At 56.6% G+C, this 22018-nt stretch overlaps 2 protein-coding genes across 3 annotated transcripts; one reads left to right on the forward strand and one right to left on the reverse strand.

The window, feature by feature from the left end:
• The first annotated feature begins 6387 nt into the window (after positions 1 to 6387).
• On the forward strand, positions 6388 to 9594 carry LTC4S (leukotriene C4 synthase). The gene is made up of 5 exons (XM_019661395.1): positions 6388 to 6526; positions 8711 to 8810; positions 8915 to 8985; positions 9074 to 9155; positions 9349 to 9594. The coding sequence occupies exons 1-5, from the start codon at positions 6469 to 6471 to the stop codon at positions 9488 to 9490; spliced, it is 453 nt and encodes a 150-aa protein (XP_019516940.1). The 5' UTR covers positions 6388 to 6468; the 3' UTR covers positions 9491 to 9594.
• Positions 9595 to 10630: 1036 nt separating this feature from the next.
• MGAT4B (alpha-1,3-mannosyl-glycoprotein 4-beta-N-acetylglucosaminyltransferase B) lies at positions 10631 to 20401 on the reverse strand. 2 transcript variants are annotated; one of them, XM_019661427.1, is made up of 15 exons: positions 20174 to 20401; positions 14798 to 14983; positions 14574 to 14714; positions 14367 to 14500; positions 13942 to 13988; positions 13507 to 13620; positions 13231 to 13306; positions 13013 to 13127; positions 12591 to 12721; positions 12341 to 12448; positions 12009 to 12202; positions 11553 to 11631; positions 11383 to 11470; positions 11194 to 11306; positions 10631 to 11092 (listed from the first exon to the last, which is right to left on the reverse strand). In XM_019661427.1, exons 1-15 carry the CDS (start codon positions 20268 to 20270, stop codon positions 11069 to 11071), a joined length of 1647 nt encoding a protein of 548 aa, XP_019516972.1. In that variant the 5' UTR covers positions 20271 to 20401; the 3' UTR covers positions 10631 to 11068. The 2 variants fall into 2 exon arrangements, with proteins under 2 accessions (XP_019516972.1, XP_019516973.1); XM_019661428.1 differs by lacking the exon at positions 11194 to 11306 and having other exon boundaries at positions 20174 to 20364.
• Between the last annotated feature and the right edge of the window lie 1617 nt (positions 20402 to 22018).

Here is a 22018-nt window from a genome sequence, read left to right on the forward strand (position 1 = left end):
TATGACATCTAAAAAGCCCACAGCTAACATCATACTTAATAGTGAAACCCTGAATGCTTTGCCCCTAAGATCAGGAACAAGATAAGTGCTTTTGCCATTTCAGAAGGTTCTAGCTAGGGCAATTGGGCAAGAAAATATAAGGATGCAAAAGGAAGAAGTAAAACTATACTTGCAGATGCTATGCTCTTGTATATAGAAAATACTAAGAAATCCACTAAAAAATGAATAAAACAAGTTCGGTAAGTTTAAAGGACACAAGATCAACTCACAAAAATTTGTTGTATTTCTATATACATCTGAGAATTAAATTAAGAAAACCCTTCTATTTACAATAGTATCAAAAAGAATAAAATATTTAGGAATAAATGTAACAAAAGAAACACAAAACATACTATGAAAACTACAAAATACTGTTATGACAGAAACTAAGGATGATCTAATAAGTGGAAGGAAATCTCAAGAGCTCAGATCAGAATATTTAATATTGCTGAGATGACAAATTAATATACAAATTTAACACAATCCCTACCAAAATCTTAGCTGGTTCTTTGTAGAAACTGATTAAATGATCCTAAAGTTCATATGGAAATTCAAGAAATCTGGAATAGTCCAAACAATCTTGAACATGAAGAACAGACTTGGAGGACTCACAACCCCTGGTTTTAAAACTTACTAAAAAGCTACACTCAAAACTCAAATGAAAGAAATCTAAGAAGTAAATAAATGGAGAGACATTCCATGTTCATGGATAGAAAGACAATATCGTCAAGATGTCAGCTCTCAACTTGATCTATAGATTCAATGCAATTCCAGTTTTAAAAAAAAATCCCTGCAAATTATTTTGTGGACATAAACAAAATGATTCTAAAGCTTATAATGAGGAGGCAAAGATCCAGAATAGCCAACTCAATCTTGAAGGAGAAGAACAAAGTTAGTGGGCTGATGCTACCTGACTTCAAGACTTACCATAAAGCGGCAGTAATCAAGGGGCCAGCCGAGTGGTGCATTGGCTAGGCGGTGGCTCGGGACGCCAGCTCTGAGCAGTAGGGCCCCGGTTTGGATCCCACATGAGGGCCAATGACGCTGCACCCTCTACACTAAGGTGGTGAACAACAGCTCGACCTGGAGCTGGGCTGCCATGAGTGGCCGGTGACGGCATAGGCTGCAGTGGGCTGCAGTAAGCTATCGTGAGTGGCCCGCAGCCGGCAAGAGCTGCTGTGAGCCGCGGTGAGCTGCCGTCCAATGACGGATGACCGACTGCCTCAGCTGGGAAGACCGCAATGATCACAATACCAACATAGGCCAGTGAAGCGACATCCTCTACAACTAGACTGAAGAACAAAAGAACAGCAACTTGTCTGTTCCCCTTCCCCGATTCCCCAATAAAATCTTTTAAAAAAAAACACATTGAATCTAAACACAGACTTTGCTTACACTCTTCACAAAAATTAAATCAAAATGAATCATTGATATAAATATAAAGTGCAAAAGTGTAAAACTCCTAGAAGTTACTTTGGTTATGGTGATGACTTTTTAAATACAACACCAAAGGTACAATGCATGAAAGAAATACTGGATAAGCTGAACTTTATTACAATTAAAAAAATTTCTGCTCTGTGAAAGACACTGTCAAGAAAATGAGAAGACAAGCCACAGATGGAGAAAAATATTTGCAAAACATATATTTGATAAAGGACTGTTATCCAAAATATACAAAAACTGTTAAAATTCAACAAGAAAATGAACAACCCGATTTAAAAATGAACAATAAACTTGAACACACATCTCATTAAAGAAGGTATATAGATGGTAAGTAGTCATATGAAGAGATGCTCAACATTCTATATCAGCAGGGAAATGCAAATGCAAGAACACTGAGATAGTATTATGCATCTACTGGCATGGCTGAAATCCATAACCCTGACGCCACCAAATGCCGGAGAGAATGTGGAGCAACAGGAACGTTTCACCCATTGCTGGTGGGAATGCAAAATGGTGCAGCCACTTTGGAAGACAGTTTGGAGGTTTCTTATAAAACTAAATATAGTCTTATCATACAATCCAAAAATTGTGCTCCTTTATATTTACCCAAAGAAACTGAAAATTTACGTCCACACAAAAACCTGCACATGGATGTTTACAGCTGCTTTATTCCTAATTGCCAAAACCTGGAAGCAGCCAAGATGCCCTTCAGTAGGTGAATGGAATATCATTCAGTGCTGAAAAGAAATGATCTATGAAATCAGGAAAAGACACAGAGAAACCTTAAATATTACTAAGTGAAAGAGGCCAAGTTGAAAAGGCTGCATACTGTATGAGTACAAATATGACATTCTGGAAAAGGCAAAATGATAGGGACAGTAAAAAGTTCAGTGGTTTCCAAGGGAAGCAGGAAGGGAGGGCAGCCAGGCCAGATGAGCAGTTGTTCATTTGCTCATTCATAGGTACTTGAGCACCTACTACATGTGGGGCCTGGGGACCAGGCAGAGGACAGTCATCTCCTCCAAGGCACTCCTGGAAGGGTGGGGACAAGGGCTGCCAGGAAAGGGTGCTGATAGGTCATGGGGATTCATGGGGGCCAAAGTGCCCAAATGGCATCAGGTTGAGAAGGGCCAAAGCCAGAATCAGCAAGGTTACTGAATCAGTGAAGTTACTCTGCAGGGTGGAACACGGGCTGCGGAGAGGATGGGTTAAGTCAGGAGCAAGACATGCCATCACCATGGGTGTTATTTCCTTGTGTGGAAAGCTTAGGGTTGTGATAAGACATGTCTCTTCCGATCTGAGGCACTGAGAAAGGCACATATCACTTCTGTAGCATTCTTGCCGAAAATGAATAACCTCATCTATTCATGGGAAAACATCAGACAACACAAGTTGAGGACCTTCTACAGAAGAATTCACTGATGTTCACAGTGTCGAGATCATGGAAGACAGACCGAGGAACTGTCCGCTCGTCCTGGGTTGGAGGAGACTAAGAACATGTGATCCTGGATCGGTTCCTGAACCAGAAAAAGGACGCCACGGGACAATTGTTGAAATTTGGATAAGGTCTGTAGATTAGTTAATAGTCTTGGATCACCGTTACCCTCCTGGTTTTACTCGTGTACTGCTGTTACATAATATGCTAACAGCTGGAGAAGCTATCTACACAAGCAGCCTTTGTAAAATTCTTTTTAAAACAACTTTGTTGAGGTATTCTTTATATGCCGTAAAATTTGCCCATTTTAAACGAATAATTCAATGATTTTCAGTACATTTACAGAGTTGTGCAAACATCGCCACAGCCTAGTTCTAGAACATTTTCATCACTGCAATAAGATCCCTCACACTCGTAACCCCAGGCCACCACTGATCTGTTTTCTGTTTCTATTGTTTTGCTTTTCTGGACATTTCATATAAAAGGAATCATATGATAGGTGGTCTTTTGTGTCTGGCACCCTTAACATAATGTTTTTGAGGTCTTTATACTATTTTAATGGGACAATTGGTGAAATTTGAATAAGATTTGTAAAATGGGGGTGGCTGGTTAAGCTTAGTTGGTTAGAGCGCAGTGCTCATAGCACCAGGGTTGCCGGTTCGATCCCCACATGGGCCACTGAGATGCGCCCTCCACAACTAGATTGGAGCAATTACATGACTTGGAGCTGATGGGTCCTGGAGAGACACACTGTTTCCCAATATAAGTAAATAAGTAAATATTTTTTAAAAATCTGTAAAATGGTTGACAGTATTGTATTAATGTTAATTTCTTAGTTTACATAATGGAATTGTGGTAATATAAGATGTTAATATTAGAGGAAGCTGGATGGAGGGTGTGTGGAAACTACTATTTTTGCAAACTTTTGTAATTAAAATAAGTTCAAAATAAATTTTTTTTTTAAGCTTAGGGTCTCAGTTGTGCACTGCTCATGATGGCCTGTTGTGCTGAAGTTGTAATTTCTGCTGGCCTTTGCACTCCCCAGAGATCTTTGGTGAGCTCAGCTTCCAGAAGGTTCCTCAGGGCCATGTAAGAGCTGTAGTACAAGGTCATGGGTCCTGAGTCTCAGAGAATCAGGGGCTCAGGGAGGGGACTTTTCACTTCTTGTAGGATGCTGACATCTCCAGGGCTGCCCAGGAGGGTGGGGGCATGGCCGGTGCCTGGAGGGCCTCAGGCTGGACCTCTGTGAGCCTAAGCTGGCCTAGCCCAAGCAGGGATCTGAGAGGCTGGGCAGGCTCAGAGGGAGGGAGGTGCAGACTGAGGGGTTTGAGGAAGACTCCAGGGACTGGGACTCCAGTCCTTGCCTGGACATATGCCCAGGGACTTCCTCGGCAACTGCTGCTGTTAGGCTTCAGCTTCCCGTTGCCAGGGCAGGGGATGAGCTCAGAAGGGAGGATGTCTAGGCTTCAGAGGAAACGAGACCTTGGCAGGGAGGAGGGCCTGAACACATGCAGGGGACCACGGACATACACACGGGCCATGGATGAGCTCCGATACACTCGCAAGCATGGGGGTGTTGAGAGAGACATATGGGTGTAACGCACTGCACACAGGCTTCCCGCCAGCATGTGCCCACCCTTCAGATGACCAGAGCAAGGGCTGTGTTCAGGGCAGGTTTCAGGGAAGAAGAGGGCTGAGGGGACAGCCAGAGGGCTGGGGGAAGCATCGGGTGTCTGCACCCTAATGCTCCGGTCTGTTTCTGAAGATCTGTCAGTCATTCCCTGTCACTGAGCTCCTACTGCTGCTACCATCAGACCTGATCCAAAGAAGGACACAGACTTGGAGACCCAGCTCTGCCCCTGAGGAGCCTGCAGAGCCCTCAGTTGGGGAGCAGCTGATTTGAGGCAGGGGGAGGGGAGGGTGAGGATGGCCAAAGGGCATCCATTGGGCATTGGCCAATGAGGGTAAAAGAAGTTCTTGGGGAATCCAGCAGGCAACACAGCTCTCAGGCTGGAACCTGGGCTTGGGGCAGCAAAGAAGGAGGCAGGTGGGTGGCGAGGGTGTGGAGGCTGAGGGTGCCAGGCCATCACAGTGGCCTAGGACCGGCGCCAGCAGCAGTTGCTTTGAAGAACCAGCTGCTCTCTTCTCGTGCCTCCCACAGCATGGCCTGTGCTTGCTTGTGGCCTCGCTGGCTCCTGCCTATGTTTATCAGTCTGGACTCTGCCACCACTGACCAAAACCCACCTCAAACCAGAATGAACCAAAAGGAGAAGTGGCCATCTTACAACACGGGGAGGCTCAACAGCCAGGGGGGCATTCTAGGCAAGGTAGCCTCAGAGCTCCAGAACACGAGTGACCTCTCTCCTGTCACAGTGGCCCTGTGTAGGCTCCATCCTCCTCAGGGCAGTGTGTGGCCACCGGCGGCCCTCAGCAGCCTACCTCCTCACTCTGAACACTCTTTCCCAAAGCTCTCAGGAAGTTCCAGGACTGTGTCTCTCCATCTTGAGTCAGCCTTGGCTCCACAGTGTTTTGGCTCATATGTCCTTCCTATAGGCCTGGGGGTGGGGGGCAGCTCTCCCCAGACCATAAGACCCGACTGTGGGGAGGGAGGGGTCCTCAGAGTGAGGGATGCTGGGCAAACAGAAGCGGCAGGTGACTGTTCCAGGGTCAGAGACCTCAGAAAGAATGGGTTCAGACATCCTGAGTGGGCTGACCCACCCTGCCAGGCCAGGTGGCCTTCAGGGTAGCCCAGGTGCATGGAGCCGAGGCAGCTGTGGGGCCGGCAGGCATCAGGCTTCCTGGAAGAAAGAAAATACTTGGCTGTGTCGTGTGGGCTGGGTGCTTGGAAGGCCCTGCAGTCAGAGTTGCATGTTATAAAACAGCCCTGTTTGGGGGACAGGGAAACAGAGAAGTGGGTGTGTATGAGCAGGTGGCAGGTCAGGGCTGGGAACGTATAAGGAGCCTGTGACCTGTGCCCAGATGATATATGACTGAGGTAGGACGGGGCTTGGAAGGTGGCACTGGGGGTGGATTTGAGAATGAGTAGGACTTGGTGATAGATGGCAAGTGGTGGCAGTGGGCACTAGTTTCCAGGCCCAGGACAACGGGAGGTCTGGAGGGCATGCTGGGACAAGCTGAGGATGCAGGGTCTGGGGGACACTGGGATAACATGATGGCTGGACCTACCCAAGGCTGGAGCATGCTTGGGTGGACAGCTTGGGTTCTCTCAGGACAGGGCCAGGCCAGAAGGACCTAAGACTGGGAGGAAGTGGCCAGGCTGTCCCAGCCAGCTGCTCTCTCCTGCCCAGGCTCCATCTGGCCCTGGTTTCCGCCCCTGCTCAGTCTGCCCAGGCTCCTAGCTTTCTCTGGTCATGGTCATGCCCTTCCTCTATGCCTGCCCCCTCCCCTGAGAAGGGGCAAAGGGGCGGGGAGAGCCATCCACTCTTCCTCTCTTGGGCCAGCCTCTCTGAGCAGCAGCCAGGCCTGGGCTGATAAGAGCTCTGCAGCTAGCCCTCTCACACACCAGCCAGCCTGACAGAGTCGCCGGCACCATGAAGGACGAGGTGGTTCTTCTGGCCGCTGTCACCCTCCTGGGAGTCCTGTTGCAAGGTGGGCTGGCTACTGTTTAGGAGGTGGGTGGGCCCCTGCAGTCTATCTGCTGCCCTCCAAGCCCTCGGGAGGTACTGGAGGGCCCAGGCTCTGGTGAGGGGCAGAGGTGGACACCTCCCCCGCCACCTCCCCTACCCCTCGCTCCACTCAAACTGGTGCTCAAGCTCTCCTGACCCCACTGGAGGCTTTCCCCAGATGGGGAGCAGATAAGCCCTGGAGGGATGTCTTCAGGGCAAACTATGAATGCTGGACAGGGACCAGGGCTAATAAGGGCTGCGAAATAGAAAAAAGCCCCCGAGGGATTACTGAGGTAGGCATGTCAGGTACCTGGCTTGGGATTGAGGTGGTGGGCCCTTGACCAGCATAAAGAACCCCAGAGGAGGCTAGGGGCTTCCAGGGAATAGGCGGGCATCCAGCTGCATTGGGCTGTGGGACCTGGGGGTGTGTGCTAGGGTGAATGGGTGGTCTGGTGCTGGGTACAGAAGTGGAACAGCCATGGACCTGGTGCAGCCCTGATCCAGCCAGTCCCTGCTTTCTCCAGCTGTCCCCAATTTGCGTGTCCCCTCTCTGGAAAGTCCTATCCCCTGACCCTTCCTTCAGAGGCACGCTCATCATGCTGGGACCATGTGGAGCTGGACAGGGTTGGAACTTGCTTTCCTGGAATCCCAAAGGTGCCTGCTTGGAGCCCTTCTCAGACTAGCCCTAGAGGACACATTCCTAGGCCAGATATCCTCACTATTTGGGACACCACTGCTCCACAGCATATATGGGCACAGCCTGGGGCAGGGGTCTGGAGGGCCGAGCAGACTTTATCTCCAGCCACACCAGCAAGCTTGGCCCTCAGCCCCTGCTCACATAGCCACAGATCCTACACTGTGCTGTCATGGCCACCCTTGGCATCCATAGTGCACTTGGGATGTGATATGTCCACAGATGGCCTGGCACTAAAGGTCCAGGACCACAGGACTTGTGGGAAGATAGTTGGGGGCACCCAGTGTGGGGCTGTGTGTGTGGTGAGGGCCTGGCCCTGGGGTTAAGAGAAGGGTCCCTGTGCACTCAGATCCCCTAGGGCAAGCCCGCTCTGGCACCCACCCATGCTGGAATGAAGGGTGGCAGAACCCCTGGGGACCTGGGGTCGTACTAGAAAAGTACTAGCTGCAACCACCTGGGGACAAGGGGGAGTATATCTGTCAGGTTTAGGCCAGGGTCCAGAGTGCCTGAACATAGAAACAGGATGCCATGCCAGTTTGGAGGCACAGGAACCCAGGCTTGAGTGACTGTGGCCTGAGGCAGGGTCAGGAGGCCTTGTAGGTGGGGTCCAGGGGCTGCTAGCCACAGGGTGTGTGCTGCCCTGCAAATGGAAGAATGCAACCAGCTCTGTCTGCTCAGGCCCTGGTGGCACTCCCTAAGGACCACAAAGCCAAGGTCCACGTCTAGAGAGGGGGAGGTAGGTATTTGCCTGTGTTTTGCAAGTCAAATAATTCAGAAGGAAAGTCTGAGTGGCCTACCCATGGGGGGTGTCCCTGTGACTGGCATCCTCCTCCCCTTACATTCATTGAGCGTTGTGGACACAGGGCGAGCCCGGAGGAGATGAGCATGGGGGAGGGGGGAGGAGGTCCCCTAGGGAGGGCTTTCAAGGGAAGTCGTTAAGAATTAAGCGTGGAGGGCCAGCAGAGTGGCACGTTGGTTAAGAGCTGGCTTGGGATGCCAGAGGCCCCGGGTTCGGATCTCACATATGAGGGCCAGTGACACTGCCCTCTACAGCTAAGATGCTGAACAACAGCTCAATCTGGAGCTGAGCTGCCGAGAGTCGCCGGCCGGCCTCGGCAGATGGGTTGCCATGGGCTACCGTGTGTAGCCAGCAGCCAGCGTGAGTGGCCAGCAGCCACAGTGAGCAGCCGCCCAGGGGCCGGCGACTGATCTGCCTCGCTGGGGAAGAGCGCAAAGATGGTGCCAACTTGGGCCAGTGAAGCAACGTCCTCCACAACTAGACTGAAGAACAAAAGGATAGCAACTTGTCTGTTCCCCTTCCCCTCAATTCCCCAGTAAAAAACCTTTAAAAAAAAAAAAGAACTAAGCGTGTGGAGAAGGGAGAAGAGAAGGTTCGGGCCAGATGAAGAGGCGGGGCGAGGGCAGGGCTGGAGTCTGGCGGCCAGACCTGACTCCCGCCCCCTTCGCCCTCAGCCTACTTCTCTCTGAAAGTGATTTCGGCGCGTAGGACCTTCCGCGTGTCGCCACCGCTCACCACCGGCCCACCTGAGTTCGAACGCGTCTACCGAGCCCAGTGAGGCGTGGCGGGAGGTCGCCGGGCGGGGAGCGAGAGAGCCCCGGGGAGCAGGGTCCGAGGTCCCCGGCCCGCGCCCTCACGCCGCCCCGTCCCCACCGCAGAGTGAACTGCAGCGAGTACTTCCCGCTATTCCTTGCCACGCTCTGGGTGGCCGGCATCTTCTTCCACCAAGGTCTGGACACCGGGCAGGGACTCACGCACTGGAGCCCCAGGGGTCCCTGCGCCAGGGCGCTCACTCCGCCCCGCTCTCCCCTCCCCAGGTGCGGCGGCCCTGTGCGGCCTGGTCTACCTGTTTGCGCGCCTCCGCTACTTTCAGGGTTACTCGCAGTCGGCGCAGCAAAGGTGAGAACTGGAGCGGGGAAAGGCGGCTGGTGGCTGGGGTCTTGACGGCAGGGACCCCAAGCAGATGGTGGGCAGAACCAGGCAACCCGTTGGAGGGGGATCCCTTGAGGAGGGGGCAGGTGGGCGGGGCGGGGGCCACGAGCGGGGGACCAGGCTGCCGCCCGGCTTCACCCTCGCTGAGCATCGCCCACAGGCTGGCCCCGCTGTACGCGAGCGCGCGCGTGCTCTGGCTGCTGGTGGCTCTGGCGGCCCTTGGGCTGCTCGCCCACTTCCTCCCGGCCGCGCTGCGCACTGCGCTCCTGGGAAGGCTCAGGACACTGCTGCCTGGGGCCTGAGACCGAGGACGCCGGGTCGGCGGAGCTGGAGAAGAGCCGGGGTCTCCTGGAGGACGCAAGAGGGTGCTCGCCCACCATCCCAGTCTCTAATAAAAGTGCCCGTGACCAGACCCCAAATGTACTCTTTGGATCCAGTGTGGTCGCGCTCCACGGGCTGTGGAGCTTGGAGGAGGCTCTGCAAGTCGGTGGTTCCCGGGGGGTGGCAGGGGCCGGGACGCGGAAGGAAAGGGGCCTCCCACCGGACATGGGCTCTATCTCGTCCTCTTCTTCCTGCTCTCAGCCCCTGGAGCAACAAGGTCAGCCCGCAGGTGCCCTGTCCCGCTGAGGTTCACTCGCCCCGCCCCCCCGCCCCGCTCCTCCCTGCGGTCCGCGCTCTCCTTGCCTGCCCCTTCATCTACCCTATTACACGTCCCTTGGCCTTCATAACCTACACCAGGGACCCGCTCTTGTCAGCACTCGCTCCCTAGAGTTAAGAACAGTGTAGATGTTCAGGGCACCCTGCCGTGAAGCCGTGGGGACGACGAACATGGTCAGTGTCGTCATGATAAGCGCTCTCAAGAAAACATCCGGGTACCTTGGGTGACCAGACCTGGGGAAGGCCTGCTATCTGGGCAGAATATTCCTCAAGAGGTGACTTAGCCGAGCTGGCAGAGGAACTTTTCAAGCAGGGCAACAGTGTGGGCAAAGGCCCCGAGGTGGGCAGGAGACCCTAAAATGTGTCAGAGGGGGGTGAACAGGGCCTTGGGGACTGCGGACGAGGGCAGGGCTGACACGCTGGAAGGAGAGGGAATGAGGAGGTGGGAATGGCTTTAGTTTGAGGGCTCTGCTGCTAGCAGTTCCTGTTGATGAGAACTAGGGGGTGTGCTTGGGGAGGAGGCATCTCATGGAGCAGGACAGCTTTGGGCGCCTGCACCTGGATTCCATGCCAGCTCCAACCACAAGTATGGAGATCTTTTGAGGTGGCCCAGGCCTAGACCGGGCGGTCCTGGGAAAATGGGCATGAGGTAGTGCGGAGCTGCGCATAGGGAGAGTCTGGTTCCATGACTTTGTTGGGAGGTGGCAGCTGGGTGCAGGGTGGCATTAGCTGGCTCCTGGCCTTCCCCCACTAGCTGGAGTTCAGAGCACAGTGTGAGGCACACATTTCGTTAACCCTTTATTACAAGTCACGCTCTTATAGAAGTATATGTGGACTTAGGTGAAAAAATCAAATGTATCCAAGAATAAAAAACACAGCACATAAAGTAGTATATGCATTCCAGTGTTCGCGCCAGAGACAGCAGGCGCCCAGGAAAAAGCTCTTCTAAAACGGCCTGGCTCAAGCCTGCCGGCTGCAAATAAATGGTTCCGGGCGGCACAGGCCGGCCTCAGGCACAGTGTGGGGGCCGCTGCCTCCTCCTTCAGCCCGGCGGGCGGGCAGCACCAGCTCCTGGGGCCTCCGGGCCAGCGGCAACCCCAGGCCACTGAGCAGTGCCAGGAACAACCCTTCAGATTGGGTCAGTCGTGCCTGGCCCTCCCAGGGCTGCAGTGAAGACATCCCAGGCCTCCTGGGCTTCAGGGCCAGTCCTCAGAAGCTCTCCCTTAGTCGGCCTTTTTCAGGAAAATCTGGAAGAGTTGTCTCAGGGTCAGCAGGGGCTACAGAGCTGGCCCCATCTAGCTACTGGGAATAGCTGCTGTTCCCTGCGCCCTGCCCTGTCCTGCCTCACCTCACTCAGAATGACCCACACTGGCGAGTCTGTCTGGATGGAGAGGCGCAATGCTTCCAGGGGTCCGAAGGCAGGGTCCACCTCGCCCTCTGCCACACCCTTGTAGAAGGAGCCTGGGGGAGGGCATCACTGAGAGCTTGCCCCAAGTTCCCTGCTTAGTCCAGCCTCTCCCCGCCTGACCCTACTCACCTATCTGGAGATAGCCATCAGGGCTCCGCGGGTACCTGAGGGTGGCTGAGTGGCCCTCCTGCAGGGCCTCCTTGTCTGACTGGGGGTTCTGAGGGCAAAATTAAGGGGCTGAATGAAGTGAGGGGCTGTAGGGCTGGTCTCAGTGTGCACCCACACCCTACCACACTCACATCAAAGGGCAGCACCTCCACAGAAGTGTTGAAGAGCTTATCCTCTGGGTGCTCAATGTTCCCGCTGCGGAAGAAGAACCTGCGGCCAGGGAGGCCCATGAGCTGCTGCAGGGTGGGGCACTACCCAGGCTGCCCAGCAGCCAAAGTGCTGGGCCTGGGTCCCAGGAGCTGGGTGAGGCTGGGTACCACCAGGGGCAACTGTTGGGCTGTGCCAGGTAACCAGGGCCTTTTCATAGGGACGATGGTGATAGGCAATGTCACTGCGTTCCTGTGGGCACTGCCTGACATAGTCTTTGCAAGGTAGCAACTGTTATGAGCCCCACTCTTCAGATAAGGAAACTGAGACATGGTGAGGTTGAGTAATTTGATGGGGGTCACAGAAATTTGTGGCGAGGCCTGTACCCTGGTAGCCATCCCACCCCTCCCCAAGGTGGACCTGTGGGTTCTGGCACTGACCGCTCAAGACGCAGTGGCTGGAAGAAGCGGAAGCGGATGAAGTCCCCTGCAGCAGGTGTGAAGGCCCAGAAGAAATCCTCCCGCAGGTAGGCCTTCTCCAGGGTGAAGTGCTGGTAGGTCTTGAGGCTTGTGCTCACTTCGGCTGGCGGGTTCACATGCTCCTTCCGCAGCGCCTGCTTCCCAAAGTCCTTGTCCTACAGTCCCAGAGGGACAGTGGTGCTGGAGCGCTGCCAGAGTAGACTTGCCCAGTCCCCCTCACCGCATCCCCCCACCCCCAGCGCCAGCCCAGACTCCGCCTGGACTCAGCCCGGTTCACATGGGGCACAGCCTACCTTTAGCTTCTGAATCTTGCCAGCTAGGGAGGAGTGAGTGCCCACGTGCTGGAAGAGGGACGGCTTGAAGCGGATCCGAAGGTTGGCCTTTTGCCGGTCACAGTGCTTCTGTGGAGTGGAGGGGGAAACACCCTGAGTACAGCCCTGTCTCTGAGGACAGGGCCTCTCCCAGCCAGATGCCCGCAGACACAGGTATGCTGGAGGTGGTGTGCTCCACTGCCCTGCCCGCCTCTGGGCAGCCCTTGCTCACCGCGTCCTTCTCAGGGTTGCAGACCTTCACCCACAGAATATGGTCCAGAAGCCAGTCGATGGGCTTGTCCCGGTAGAACATGAGGATGAACTCCACAATCAGGCTCAGGTCCAGTGACTTGAACATTTTCCCTGGGGGAGGAGTCGGGGGAAAGGGGTGCTGAGTGGGCACCTTCGCCCTGCCCTACTTCTTACTCCCTGTGGGATCCAATGGGAGGCCTACAGCAAACCCTGTGGCCGGCTGCAGGTGCAGGCACTAGGGGGCAGAAGTGATGGGGATGCAGAGGGTGGGTGGGAACAGTTGAGGTGGAGCTGCAGTGGCCACTCCAGGAAAGGCTCCCAGCATGACGCTGTGGGGTGGGGGCTGATAACGTGGGGCTGAGGGGCTCTGTTCAGATCTGTGGGGTGGGGGTGGGGGCACACCAATGAAACCCAGCTGGGAGAACTCCAGGATCATCCAGTCCTCTGAGGGCTGCTGCAGTGCAAAGTTCTTCATGGTGCTCAGGTAGTTGGGCTTGGCCACTATGTCGTCCTCCAGCTGCACAGTGGGGGGCAGGAGGGGACGGGGACTCAGGACAGGCACCCCCAGGCCCAGCCGGGGTGGGGGCTGGAGGGGGGGAGAGCAGGGTGTCGATGCTGACCTGCACATAGTAGATGCCTTTGGACTGCGCGTACATCATGAGGAAGCAGTAATCGAGGTTCTGTTTGGTCCTCCACCTGTGGGCCAGGGGCAGGGGCCTCAGGAGCTCAGACCCCTCCACCTCCAGTGTGGCTGCCACAGGTGTATTGAGTGGCTAGAACCCTCCCCCCAGCAGGGGTCCTCTAATGGAGAAATGGAGGCACTGCAGCCAACAGACTGGACTGTTGGAACAGGTGGGAAGGTTGCTGGAGGTATGGGAAGGGGGCAATGCTAGTACCTGACTCTCTCCTTGGGGTCCCCAAAGGACTCTCGGAGACGGGAGAAGTCAGGGTAGAAGTGGGGGGAAGGGGAGATGACTTCCAGGAGGCCGGAATGGATCTCCGTGGGGAACCTGGGGACAGGAAGGCCCAGTGGGTGTGCTGCCTCCAGGGCCTGGAGCAGTGGGCAGAGCTGAGTCAGCCGGACCCCGTTCCTTTCTTAAGGCCCACCAGGCATACATCTCCCATAACACACCCAGCCTACTGAGGCAATGGGGCTCAGGAGGGGTTGGGCCACCTCTATACATCCAATGCCTTTCAGCCAACAGGGGAAGCACCCTCCCCTATTGTGTCCCAGAGAGGACACTATCTTGTGGGGGAGGCATGCACCTGCCTGCCCCACACCCCACAAAGCGTCCTCCCTCCACCAGCTTTGTCTGGTTGCCCGTACTCACAAGGCCTTGATGTTCTCCGTCACCACCGAGGTGTACTGTGGGTCAGTCTGTGGGGAGACCAAGTGCCCTCCCTAAGCCGGCTGCCACCCCAAATGGCCTGAAAGAAGGGGCTAGGGCTTCAGATGACCCCACACATGGAGGGAGAGAGCCCTCCATCCTGAGGGCCACAGGTGCCTCAGAAAAAGCCCTTCGGGGTCCCTTAGGCCATGGAGTGGGGAGCACTAGGTAACTGGCATCTCCATGAGGGGGTGCTAAAATGTTTCTTTCCTTTTAACTTTTTATCTTGATAAATTTGTGAATGGCAGTGAACTTCTGATAGCTTTTCCCTCTGGAATGTTGTTCTCTTTTCATTTCTCCTTCTTGTTATTTGGTGCCATGTGTCCTCCTCTGAGTGTGCCCGGGACCCCTTGCCCCAGCTCACTCGCCTCGGCGATCAGCACCACGATGACCGAGTCCTCCTTCTCTTGTGGGCTCAGCTCAGAGATAAGCGAATGCAGGGTGTCGGTCAGGTATGAGTGCACCTCACGCCGCACGCTGGGAATGCCCATCACCACTGACACTGCAGGGGGCAGAGGGTCAATCAGGCACCACAGCGGGAACGCCCCTCTTCGCCCCTTTCGGCCCACCCCTACCTCCAGTGCGGCCCTGGCCCACGCGCACGGCAGGCTGCAGGCTGCTTTCCTTGGCCAGCAGGTGCGGCAGGTGGTGGAAGACTGTGGGCAGGTGCAGCACGTGCTTGTGCGAGACGTTCCACGGCTTTAGTCGTGGGTCCTCTGGGTGGGTCAAGAAAAGACAAGTCAGACTGTGCAGCCTAGTACCAGCCCCGCCTCCCCTGCCGCCCCACTCCAGCGCTCACCGGTTAGGCGGCCCCAGGTGCGATTGCCATCGCGGTCTCGCAGCGCCTGCCTCTCCGACACAGCCCTCTTGATCTCATCCAGCACCAGGTTGAGCTCCTTGGAGCGCTTGAGGCTTTCCTGCTCAGCTGCATGCAACCGGTCGCGCAGTGCCAGGAACTCACGCTGGTACACGTCCACCACATCGCCTGTGGATGGTCCGTATACTCTCACCAGGAGGCAGCCTAGAACTGACCTATAGTCCTTTGAGGGTGTCAGCGCACACATGTGAGTACCAATCTATGCACTAGCCCATCTACATCTGTTCTCGTGCCTGCCACATAGGAGCTCTCTGGGGTTACATAAAGATCACTTTGCAGTCACAGTGACACATATGGGGGAGAAAAGCCTCCATTGGGGGTATTAGCCCTCTCTAGTACTCTCTCCCTACCCCCAGTTATTTTCTCCTTTGAGGAGGCATCTGCAGTGGGAGGGTTGCAGGACCATTTCCAGCCCCAGGTGGGACAATCCTAAGCAGGGGTTGGAACAGCTTGAGGCTGAATCCTCTCCATCCAGTGATTCCCAGAGCCCTCTCTGGCTTTTCCTTGCATCATCTGCTCCTTCCAGGGGGTGGGACACCCAAGGTTCCATCCACGGCACAAGGCCCCAGCCCTTCCTCGAAGAGCTCGTTAGTGAGCAGCCTTCCCCACTCCCCCTTCTGCACTTCGCTCCCCACCCCACTTCATGGAGATCACAGACAGCCCCATCCCCAAGGCAGCTCTGCGGATGGACAGCCTCCCTGGACTCCTCTCCCATCCTCCGAGGACTGAGCCTGCACACAGGATCTGTGACATTGTGTCCCGGATGCCCATTTGTCACTGTCCTCATGGTTGTCACTGGTTGCTCATCCTGCACTAGGCACCACCTCAGCTTCACACCAGCCCAAAGGGGTGGCTGCTACAGTGACAGCCCCAGTGCTCAAATGAGCAAATGATGTTGAGAAACTAGTCCAGGGTCACTCAGTGAGGCAGTGACCCGAGGGGACCAGCCCTGAATACCTTGAGGCCTGCTTCTCTGGAGACTTGTGTCAGAACCTCCAGCTAGGCCCCAGCTGTGGGCACTGGGGTGCAGGGGCCAGGAGCAGCACAGAGGTGGTGCTGCCTAACAGTGGAGAGGGATCCCTGGGGTGCCCGTATCTGGTCCCACTGGTCGGACAGGGACCATTGGGCAAGAATGAGAGAAGCAACATCCCCAGGCCTGTGGCTGCTACAGCAGGTCCTGGTGGGCTGTGCACTCCAGGTCTTTCTGGTCTCACTTTTGCCCTCTTCATTTGCTGTCACGCACAACTCCTTGTCTCTGTCTAAAGGCCATGCCTTCATACATACTATGGTCTCTTCTGCCGGGAACCCTTTCCTCCTCTGGGCCATACTGACACCCACATAGCCTTCAAGGCCTGGTTTCAAAGTCTCCAAGTCCAGGAAGCCTTCCAGAACTCCTCTCCCACCCCTAGACAGCTCTTCTGCTCTGTGATCCCTGGTGGGGTCATAGCCCCCAGAACATCCTGGGATGGTGTTACTCCCCATAGCTGTGGGCACCAGAGGCCACAGCCAAGGCTAAGTTTGGTTACCTCAGGACATACCCCATTCTGGAGCACTCCACACCCAGATGCCCTATCTCCCTCCCCACACCCAGCCTACCTGGGGTTAAAGGTCAAGGCCACTACTCTAAGCTTCTGAGCTTGGGGACAGCCCTGGGATGGGGGGGGCGGGGTAGGAGGGGAGAATCAGGTTACTGGATCTTCCAGCACTGAGCTGGGTTCCAAGGCCAAGTTACCCTGGAAACACAACCCCTTGAATGGGAGTGGCCACCCCCAAAGCTCAGGGCCAGCCCTCAGGGGGTGGGGGCTGGTGGTGCGGTGCTGAGACCCAGCAGGAAGGAGTTCAGAGTCACCTGAACAGCTGGACATGGCAGGTGGCCTCCTTCCTGCCTGAGTCCCCACCCACCTGCCTATTGGTCCCTGCCTCCCACCCCAGTGCAGTGGAGCCACTGAGTCCTGGCCAAGGCAGCGCCCTGCAGTAGGGCCCTCTGTGAAGTGGGGGAGAGTGAGGCCTCATCCCCCCTCTGACTGCTGCCTATTGTCCCCCCACATTGTCTCTGATCTTTAGGTAGTGTAGCCTGCCCCAGGTGGACAGGCCAGTTGGGCAGTGGCAGGCACTGCTGCCCTGAATCCCCCTGATCACCAGGGCCTGGGCGCAGCCCGTTCCCTCCCCCTGGCTGTCCTTCCCAGGGGCCTCCCTCCGCCTAGGTCCTGAGCTTCCTGTTTACCAAGAGATGATGGGCCCCAGGGGTTGCTGGGCCTGGCTCCTGCCCACACTGACCCTTCTCTGTCATTTCCGAACACTGCAGGCCCTGTCCTTCAGCGGCAGGCCCTTGCTCCTGCCCTTCTTGCCACCTGCAAGGTCCCCAGCTTGACCCTCATCCCTGGCTTGTCGTCTGTGGGTCCTCTCTGTCCTTGCCTGTCAAAGCCAGAACCTCAAGCTCTGTGACTGCCTCATGTGCTGAGCCTTAGGCCAAAGCTCTGCAAGGCCCTCCTGGCACCCCACAACCTGCGTGGCCTGGGCGGTTGGAGTGAAGTGGTGAGTGGGCTGGGAAGGCAGCTCAAGTGATGGGAAAGGCCTGGGAGCCCCTGGCCTCTGGGGAATAGGGCAGAAGTTCCTGGGAGCTGGGGCTGAGGAAACCTGGTTTGTGCTTCCATCCATAGCTTTTTACCCCAAGGAGGTGGGTTGGGTGACTGGCCCTGGGTGCAGTTGGCCCCAGGGAAGGACTGCAGCTGTGACCACACTATTGGAGGCTTTCCAACCCTTCCCCACACCTGAAGGCTAAGTAATCCAGACACGTGAGGCCCACGGATCACAGTCTTCCCCCTGGTCCCTTCTTGGTCGAAGAAATAGACCTCATGCCCTGTAATTACGGAAGGGAAAACAGGCTCAGAGGGAACAAGAGGGAGCCAGGCTCAGGGAAGGTATGCTGTTAACAGGCAGGTGGGGTGGGGGCATGGACAGGGGGCAGGTGCTCTCCTTCCCTCCAGGACTTGTACCCGCCCTCCCAGTGGTCAAGGAGGATGTTCATCATTGCTGATGTCCAGGCTGTTGGGACACTAGGGAGGGCCATGTGGCTGAAGCCAGCCCCCTGGAGGGTCAGCTGTCCTCCCTGGGGACGGGCCTTTAGCAGACAATTGGCTGAGAGCTACAGTCTGAGCGCTAGCAGAGCTGTTGCACAAATGTGGTCAAGACTGGATGTGAAACTCATATCCAGGGCCCATCTTGCCAAGGCCTACATGTCCTTCCTGGCCCCGGGCTTCCAGGATGCCACCTGCTTCTGCTCCCTCCTTCCTTTCTGGGCCCCTGCCCACCTCCTCCCTTCCTGCAGATCTGGGTTCCTCTACTCTACCCCTAAGTACCGGTGCCTGGGCCAATCCTATTCTGAGCTCCCCACTCGCTGCAAATTGGAAGCCAAGGTCCAGTCTGGCCTCAGCCTGACTTAGTCTGGCTTTCCCACCGGCTTAATACGGCTGTCTACATGTAAGAATGAGAAGAGCTCACAGGCTTCTCTTGAGGCCTCCAAAGACCTGGCCCTACTGGGCCCCCAGAAACAGTGACAGCCCTTGACAAGGCAGGCCCAAGTTACACCCTCACCACACCTCACAGACTCCTGGGCTTCTGTGCCCCAGTGGTGAGGATCCCTACATCTGAGCCCCACAATTCTTTGGCTGGGGGTACTCTTCTGCTCCCAGGCCCTTGGATACCAGCCTCCTTGAAGCCCTCCCTCAGGGAGAGTGGGCCCTAAATTAGGTTACTGAAATCACCCCACCCCTCCCCTCGACACACACACACACACACACACACACACAGTGACACCGGTTCCCTGTGGCCAGCCAGGCCTCCAGAGAAGGTGTCCTGGTGGGGCTTGTGCTGCAGTTCCTGACATCAGGCTGAGGGCCTGTGGGTGATGCAGGAGGCACACAGGAAGTGCGGCTTGGCCAAGGACAGCGTGCAGGGGCTCATCATTCCCACAATTGGACAAATGGGCCCCAGCCCATCAGATACGGCCCCACCTGGGCCTTCATGCCAGTCTGCTTATGTAGTCACTCTCCAAGGGGTCCTAAATGCCATTCCCAGGGTGACACATCCTACCTACAGACTGTGCCACAGCCATACCCTCCTGGCACCAGGCCCTAGGGGATCCCCTCAGGGCCCTTAGCCTCCATCCAAACTGCAGTAGACTGGGCTGAGCAGGAAGGAGTCAGGTGGGGGTGGTTGGGGCTTGGAGGGTAGGGAAGGCTCTAGCTCCTCCACCAGCCTCATTTAGTGTGGTGTGGGGAAACAGGGAAGCAGGAGGTGGGAGGGAGGCAGAGGGTCACTTGGCCTCAGCCTGATCCTGCTTAGGCTTTCTGCAGGGAGGCCAGGAGGCAGGAAGGAAGTTGCTTTTCCCGGTGCCTCCTGTGCTGCCGGCTGGGTGGACAAGGGCCTGCAAGGGCCTCCTCAGCCCCAGGCATCCCAACCAACACCAAGCAACTCCAGCCAGTGCTGGGACCTGCCTCCCCTCACCCCCCATCCACAAGTGTGCTGGCCAGACGCAGAGGGCCATGGTGGTGGACTAGCCAGCTTGACCAAACTTCAGGTGGTGGGTGACGGCCCAATGAGACCACACAAAGTGAGTTAACTGATAGTTGAGGTTGGGCTGGCTGCTCTGGCCCTCCCCGCACTCCCAGGCCAGCAGCCACAGGAAGGTTGCCTCAGCACCCCGGGCCCTGTGGAGCAGTCCTGGGGCCAGATTACATGGAGGAGGGCTGCGGAAGCCCCAGGGAGCAGCACCCACAGTGGGCTGGGGTGGAGGGGTGGTGTGAGGGGGAGGGCACTGCCTGGATGTCTGGCTGCCCCCTCACACCTGTCTCAGGAACACAGTACCTGCTCCTGCCCAGGTGCATGGAGCTGGCGCCTTGGGAACCACCTGGCACAGCCACCTATGTGACCTTGTGTCTCTGTCCCTCTCTGAGAACTCCGAGGTCCCAGCTGGCCAGTGGGAGCGACCACCCCCAGCATAGGCATAACTGAACTCATGGAGGCGGGTCCCAGAGCTGCATGGGGGACCTGGCGACAGCAGGGCCAGGTGGCCCAGCCCAGGCAGATGAGAATTTCGTTATTCCAGCAGCAAACAAGTGGGGGCGAGGATGGGAGGGGCGTCCTCCCGCGCCTTCGGGCGGGGAAGGGGCGCCCGCATCGGCTTCCGGCCGCCTCCCGCGGCCACTGCCCGGACCCGGATCCGCTCGGCCGTGGGCGCCCAGATGCACCCAGGTGCGGGACAGGCTGTGGGGCGCGGGCTCGGCGGGGAGGGCTCACCTTTTTGGCCGCCGAGCGCCGCGTACCAGGAGAGCGAGAGGAAGGCGCACAGGCAGAGGAGCAGCAGCGTCAGGAAGGTGCCATTGCGGAGCCTCATCTCCTCGGGTGCGCGGCGGGCGCCGGCGGGGCCGAGGCCGCATGGCCCGGGAGGCCCGGGCCGGGGCGCGGGATCAGGGGGCGACGGGGGCCCCGGCCCCGGGGCAGGGAGAGGTGGGGCCCGGGGCCGGGCGGGGTTGGGGTCGGCTCCTCCGGGGCTCTGGGCGCGGAGCGCGGGCACTGGGCCTTGCTCCGCGGCTGGGCCAGGCCGGGCTGGACTGGGCTGGGCGGCGAGAGCCGCGGCCCGGCCTGGATCCGGGGCCGCCGCGGAGTCGGCGACGCTGGGCGGGGCGGCCCGGATTTAAAGGGGCCGCAGCACCCGCGGCTGCAGCCAGCAGCACGAGGAGGCGGGGCGGGGACCAGCTTGCGTCTCCGGAGAGGGGCCCCTGCGTGGGCTTCCGTGTTCGGGGCTGCGGGCCGCCCTGGGTCCGGCCTCAGGTAGGTCGAGGCGGGGGTCTTCACGAGTGCGAGTAGGCTGCTGTGCAGGCGGCGCGCCCTTGCCCCCCAATCCCTTCTCGGTCACATCTCCATTATGAACTCCCCCCAGATCTGGACCCCACTCCCGTTTACTCGGGACACCCCCCCACCCCGCCACCCCTGGCTCTTCCCTCGGGTCTGAGGGGGTCTAGGCGGTGGAAGCGGGAAGGTATGCATGGAGCTAGCGCTGCCTCCAGCCAAGGGATTCGGTGGAGTGGCCCTGTCTGCACCAACGCGCACGGCCACCTCCCCTCCCAGGACTTTTCTGTAGTGGCCGAATAAAGGCGTGGTAGGGACCTAAGGCGCTCCTGCTTCGTAAAATAGTGACAGGGGGCAGTTTTCATCAGCAAAGGTGCGGATGTTTGTGGGTTTAGGGCACAGTAATCAGCCCAGAGCTGGGATGGCCTCTCAGGTGCCGGGCGCGGGTGGGGCAGGAGGTGGGCGCATCCGTGGGATGATGTGGGTCAGGGCCCAGCGGTCCATCGCCCCCTCTCCCTTCACTGCAGGATGCTTACACCTTCATTCTTGTACCAATTTCAGGCTTTCCCCAGCCATCTGTGGAACCAGGAAGGGGATGGACCACAAAGGGATTCACCCAATACATGTTCTGGGCAGACATTGGGGGCCTCAGCACCATTCCTAGTAGTTCTGGTTCCCATTATTGGCTGCAAAGACCCTTGGGGCCTTGGTAGGAGAGGCCTTTCGGGGGTGGGTTCAGACTGGGACATGCTGGGCATTTGTCTTCCTCTTTCAGCCCAGGCCCACATCTGGGGCAGTATGGGAACTAGGGAGCATGGCAGGGCCTGGGAATTTGCCTCTGCAGAGATATTTCTGCCAGGAGCAGGTGAGGCAGGGCCTGTGGCTGAGGTGGGAGTTGATTCTGGGATCTGAGTAAATGACTGGCCTCAGTATTCCTGCAGGCCTGATTCCAGTGCTGACGCAGCGGTACTGCTTTCAACTTGCTAATGAACTTTATGAACTGAGACCGGCCTTGTCAGAGCCTCCCAGAGAAAACTGCTTTGTTTTGTGTTCCTTTGTTTTCCCAGGCATCTTCTATTTGTGGCATGAGATAACGGGTTTTTATTTGGGCTTTGATACAAAAGGTGTGATTTTTTTTCTAAATGTGTATTTAAGTTTAAAAATGAGTTGATTTAAGGAAAATTATTAAGCCAGTAAAAATTAAGGAGAAGGCCTGTCAGTGACTAAAGCTTGAGAAACTCCCCTGAGTCTCCTCCTACTCCCCCCTCTGGCTTTGGGGCAGGAGTGGGATGA

The sequence above is a fragment of the Hipposideros armiger genome, unplaced genomic scaffold, assembly GCF_001890085.2.
Source record: "Hipposideros armiger isolate ML-2016 unplaced genomic scaffold, ASM189008v1 scaffold_347, whole genome shotgun sequence".
In the NCBI taxonomy this organism is placed as follows: Eukaryota; Metazoa; Chordata; class Mammalia; order Chiroptera; family Hipposideridae; genus Hipposideros; species Hipposideros armiger.

Excerpts from the sequence above, each read along its gene's own strand:
- LTC4S (XM_019661395.1), top strand. The coding sequence starts at position 6,469 with ATGAAGGACGAGGTGGTTCTTCTGGCCGCTGTCACCCTCCTGGGAGTC. Across the intron at positions 6,527-8,710 it reads CCTGGGAGTCCTGTTGCAAG|CCTACTTCTCTCTGAAAGTG; the intron begins GTGGGCTGGCTA and ends CTTCGCCCTCAG. Across the intron at positions 8,811-8,914 it reads GAACGCGTCTACCGAGCCCA|AGTGAACTGCAGCGAGTACT; the intron begins GTGAGGCGTGGC and ends TCCCCACCGCAG.
- MGAT4B (XM_019661427.1), bottom strand. The coding sequence starts at position 20,270 with ATGAGGCTCCGCAATGGCACCTTCCTGACGCTGCTGCTCCTCTGCCTG. Across the intron at positions 13,128-13,230 it reads AAGGCATCTACTATGTGCAG|CTGGAGGACGACATAGTGGC; the intron begins GTCAGCATCGAC and ends CCCACTGTGCAG. Across the intron at positions 11,632-12,008 it reads CAGCCACTGCGTCTTGAGCG|GTTCTTCTTCCGCAGCGGGA; the intron begins GTCAGTGCCAGA and ends CCCTGGCCGCAG.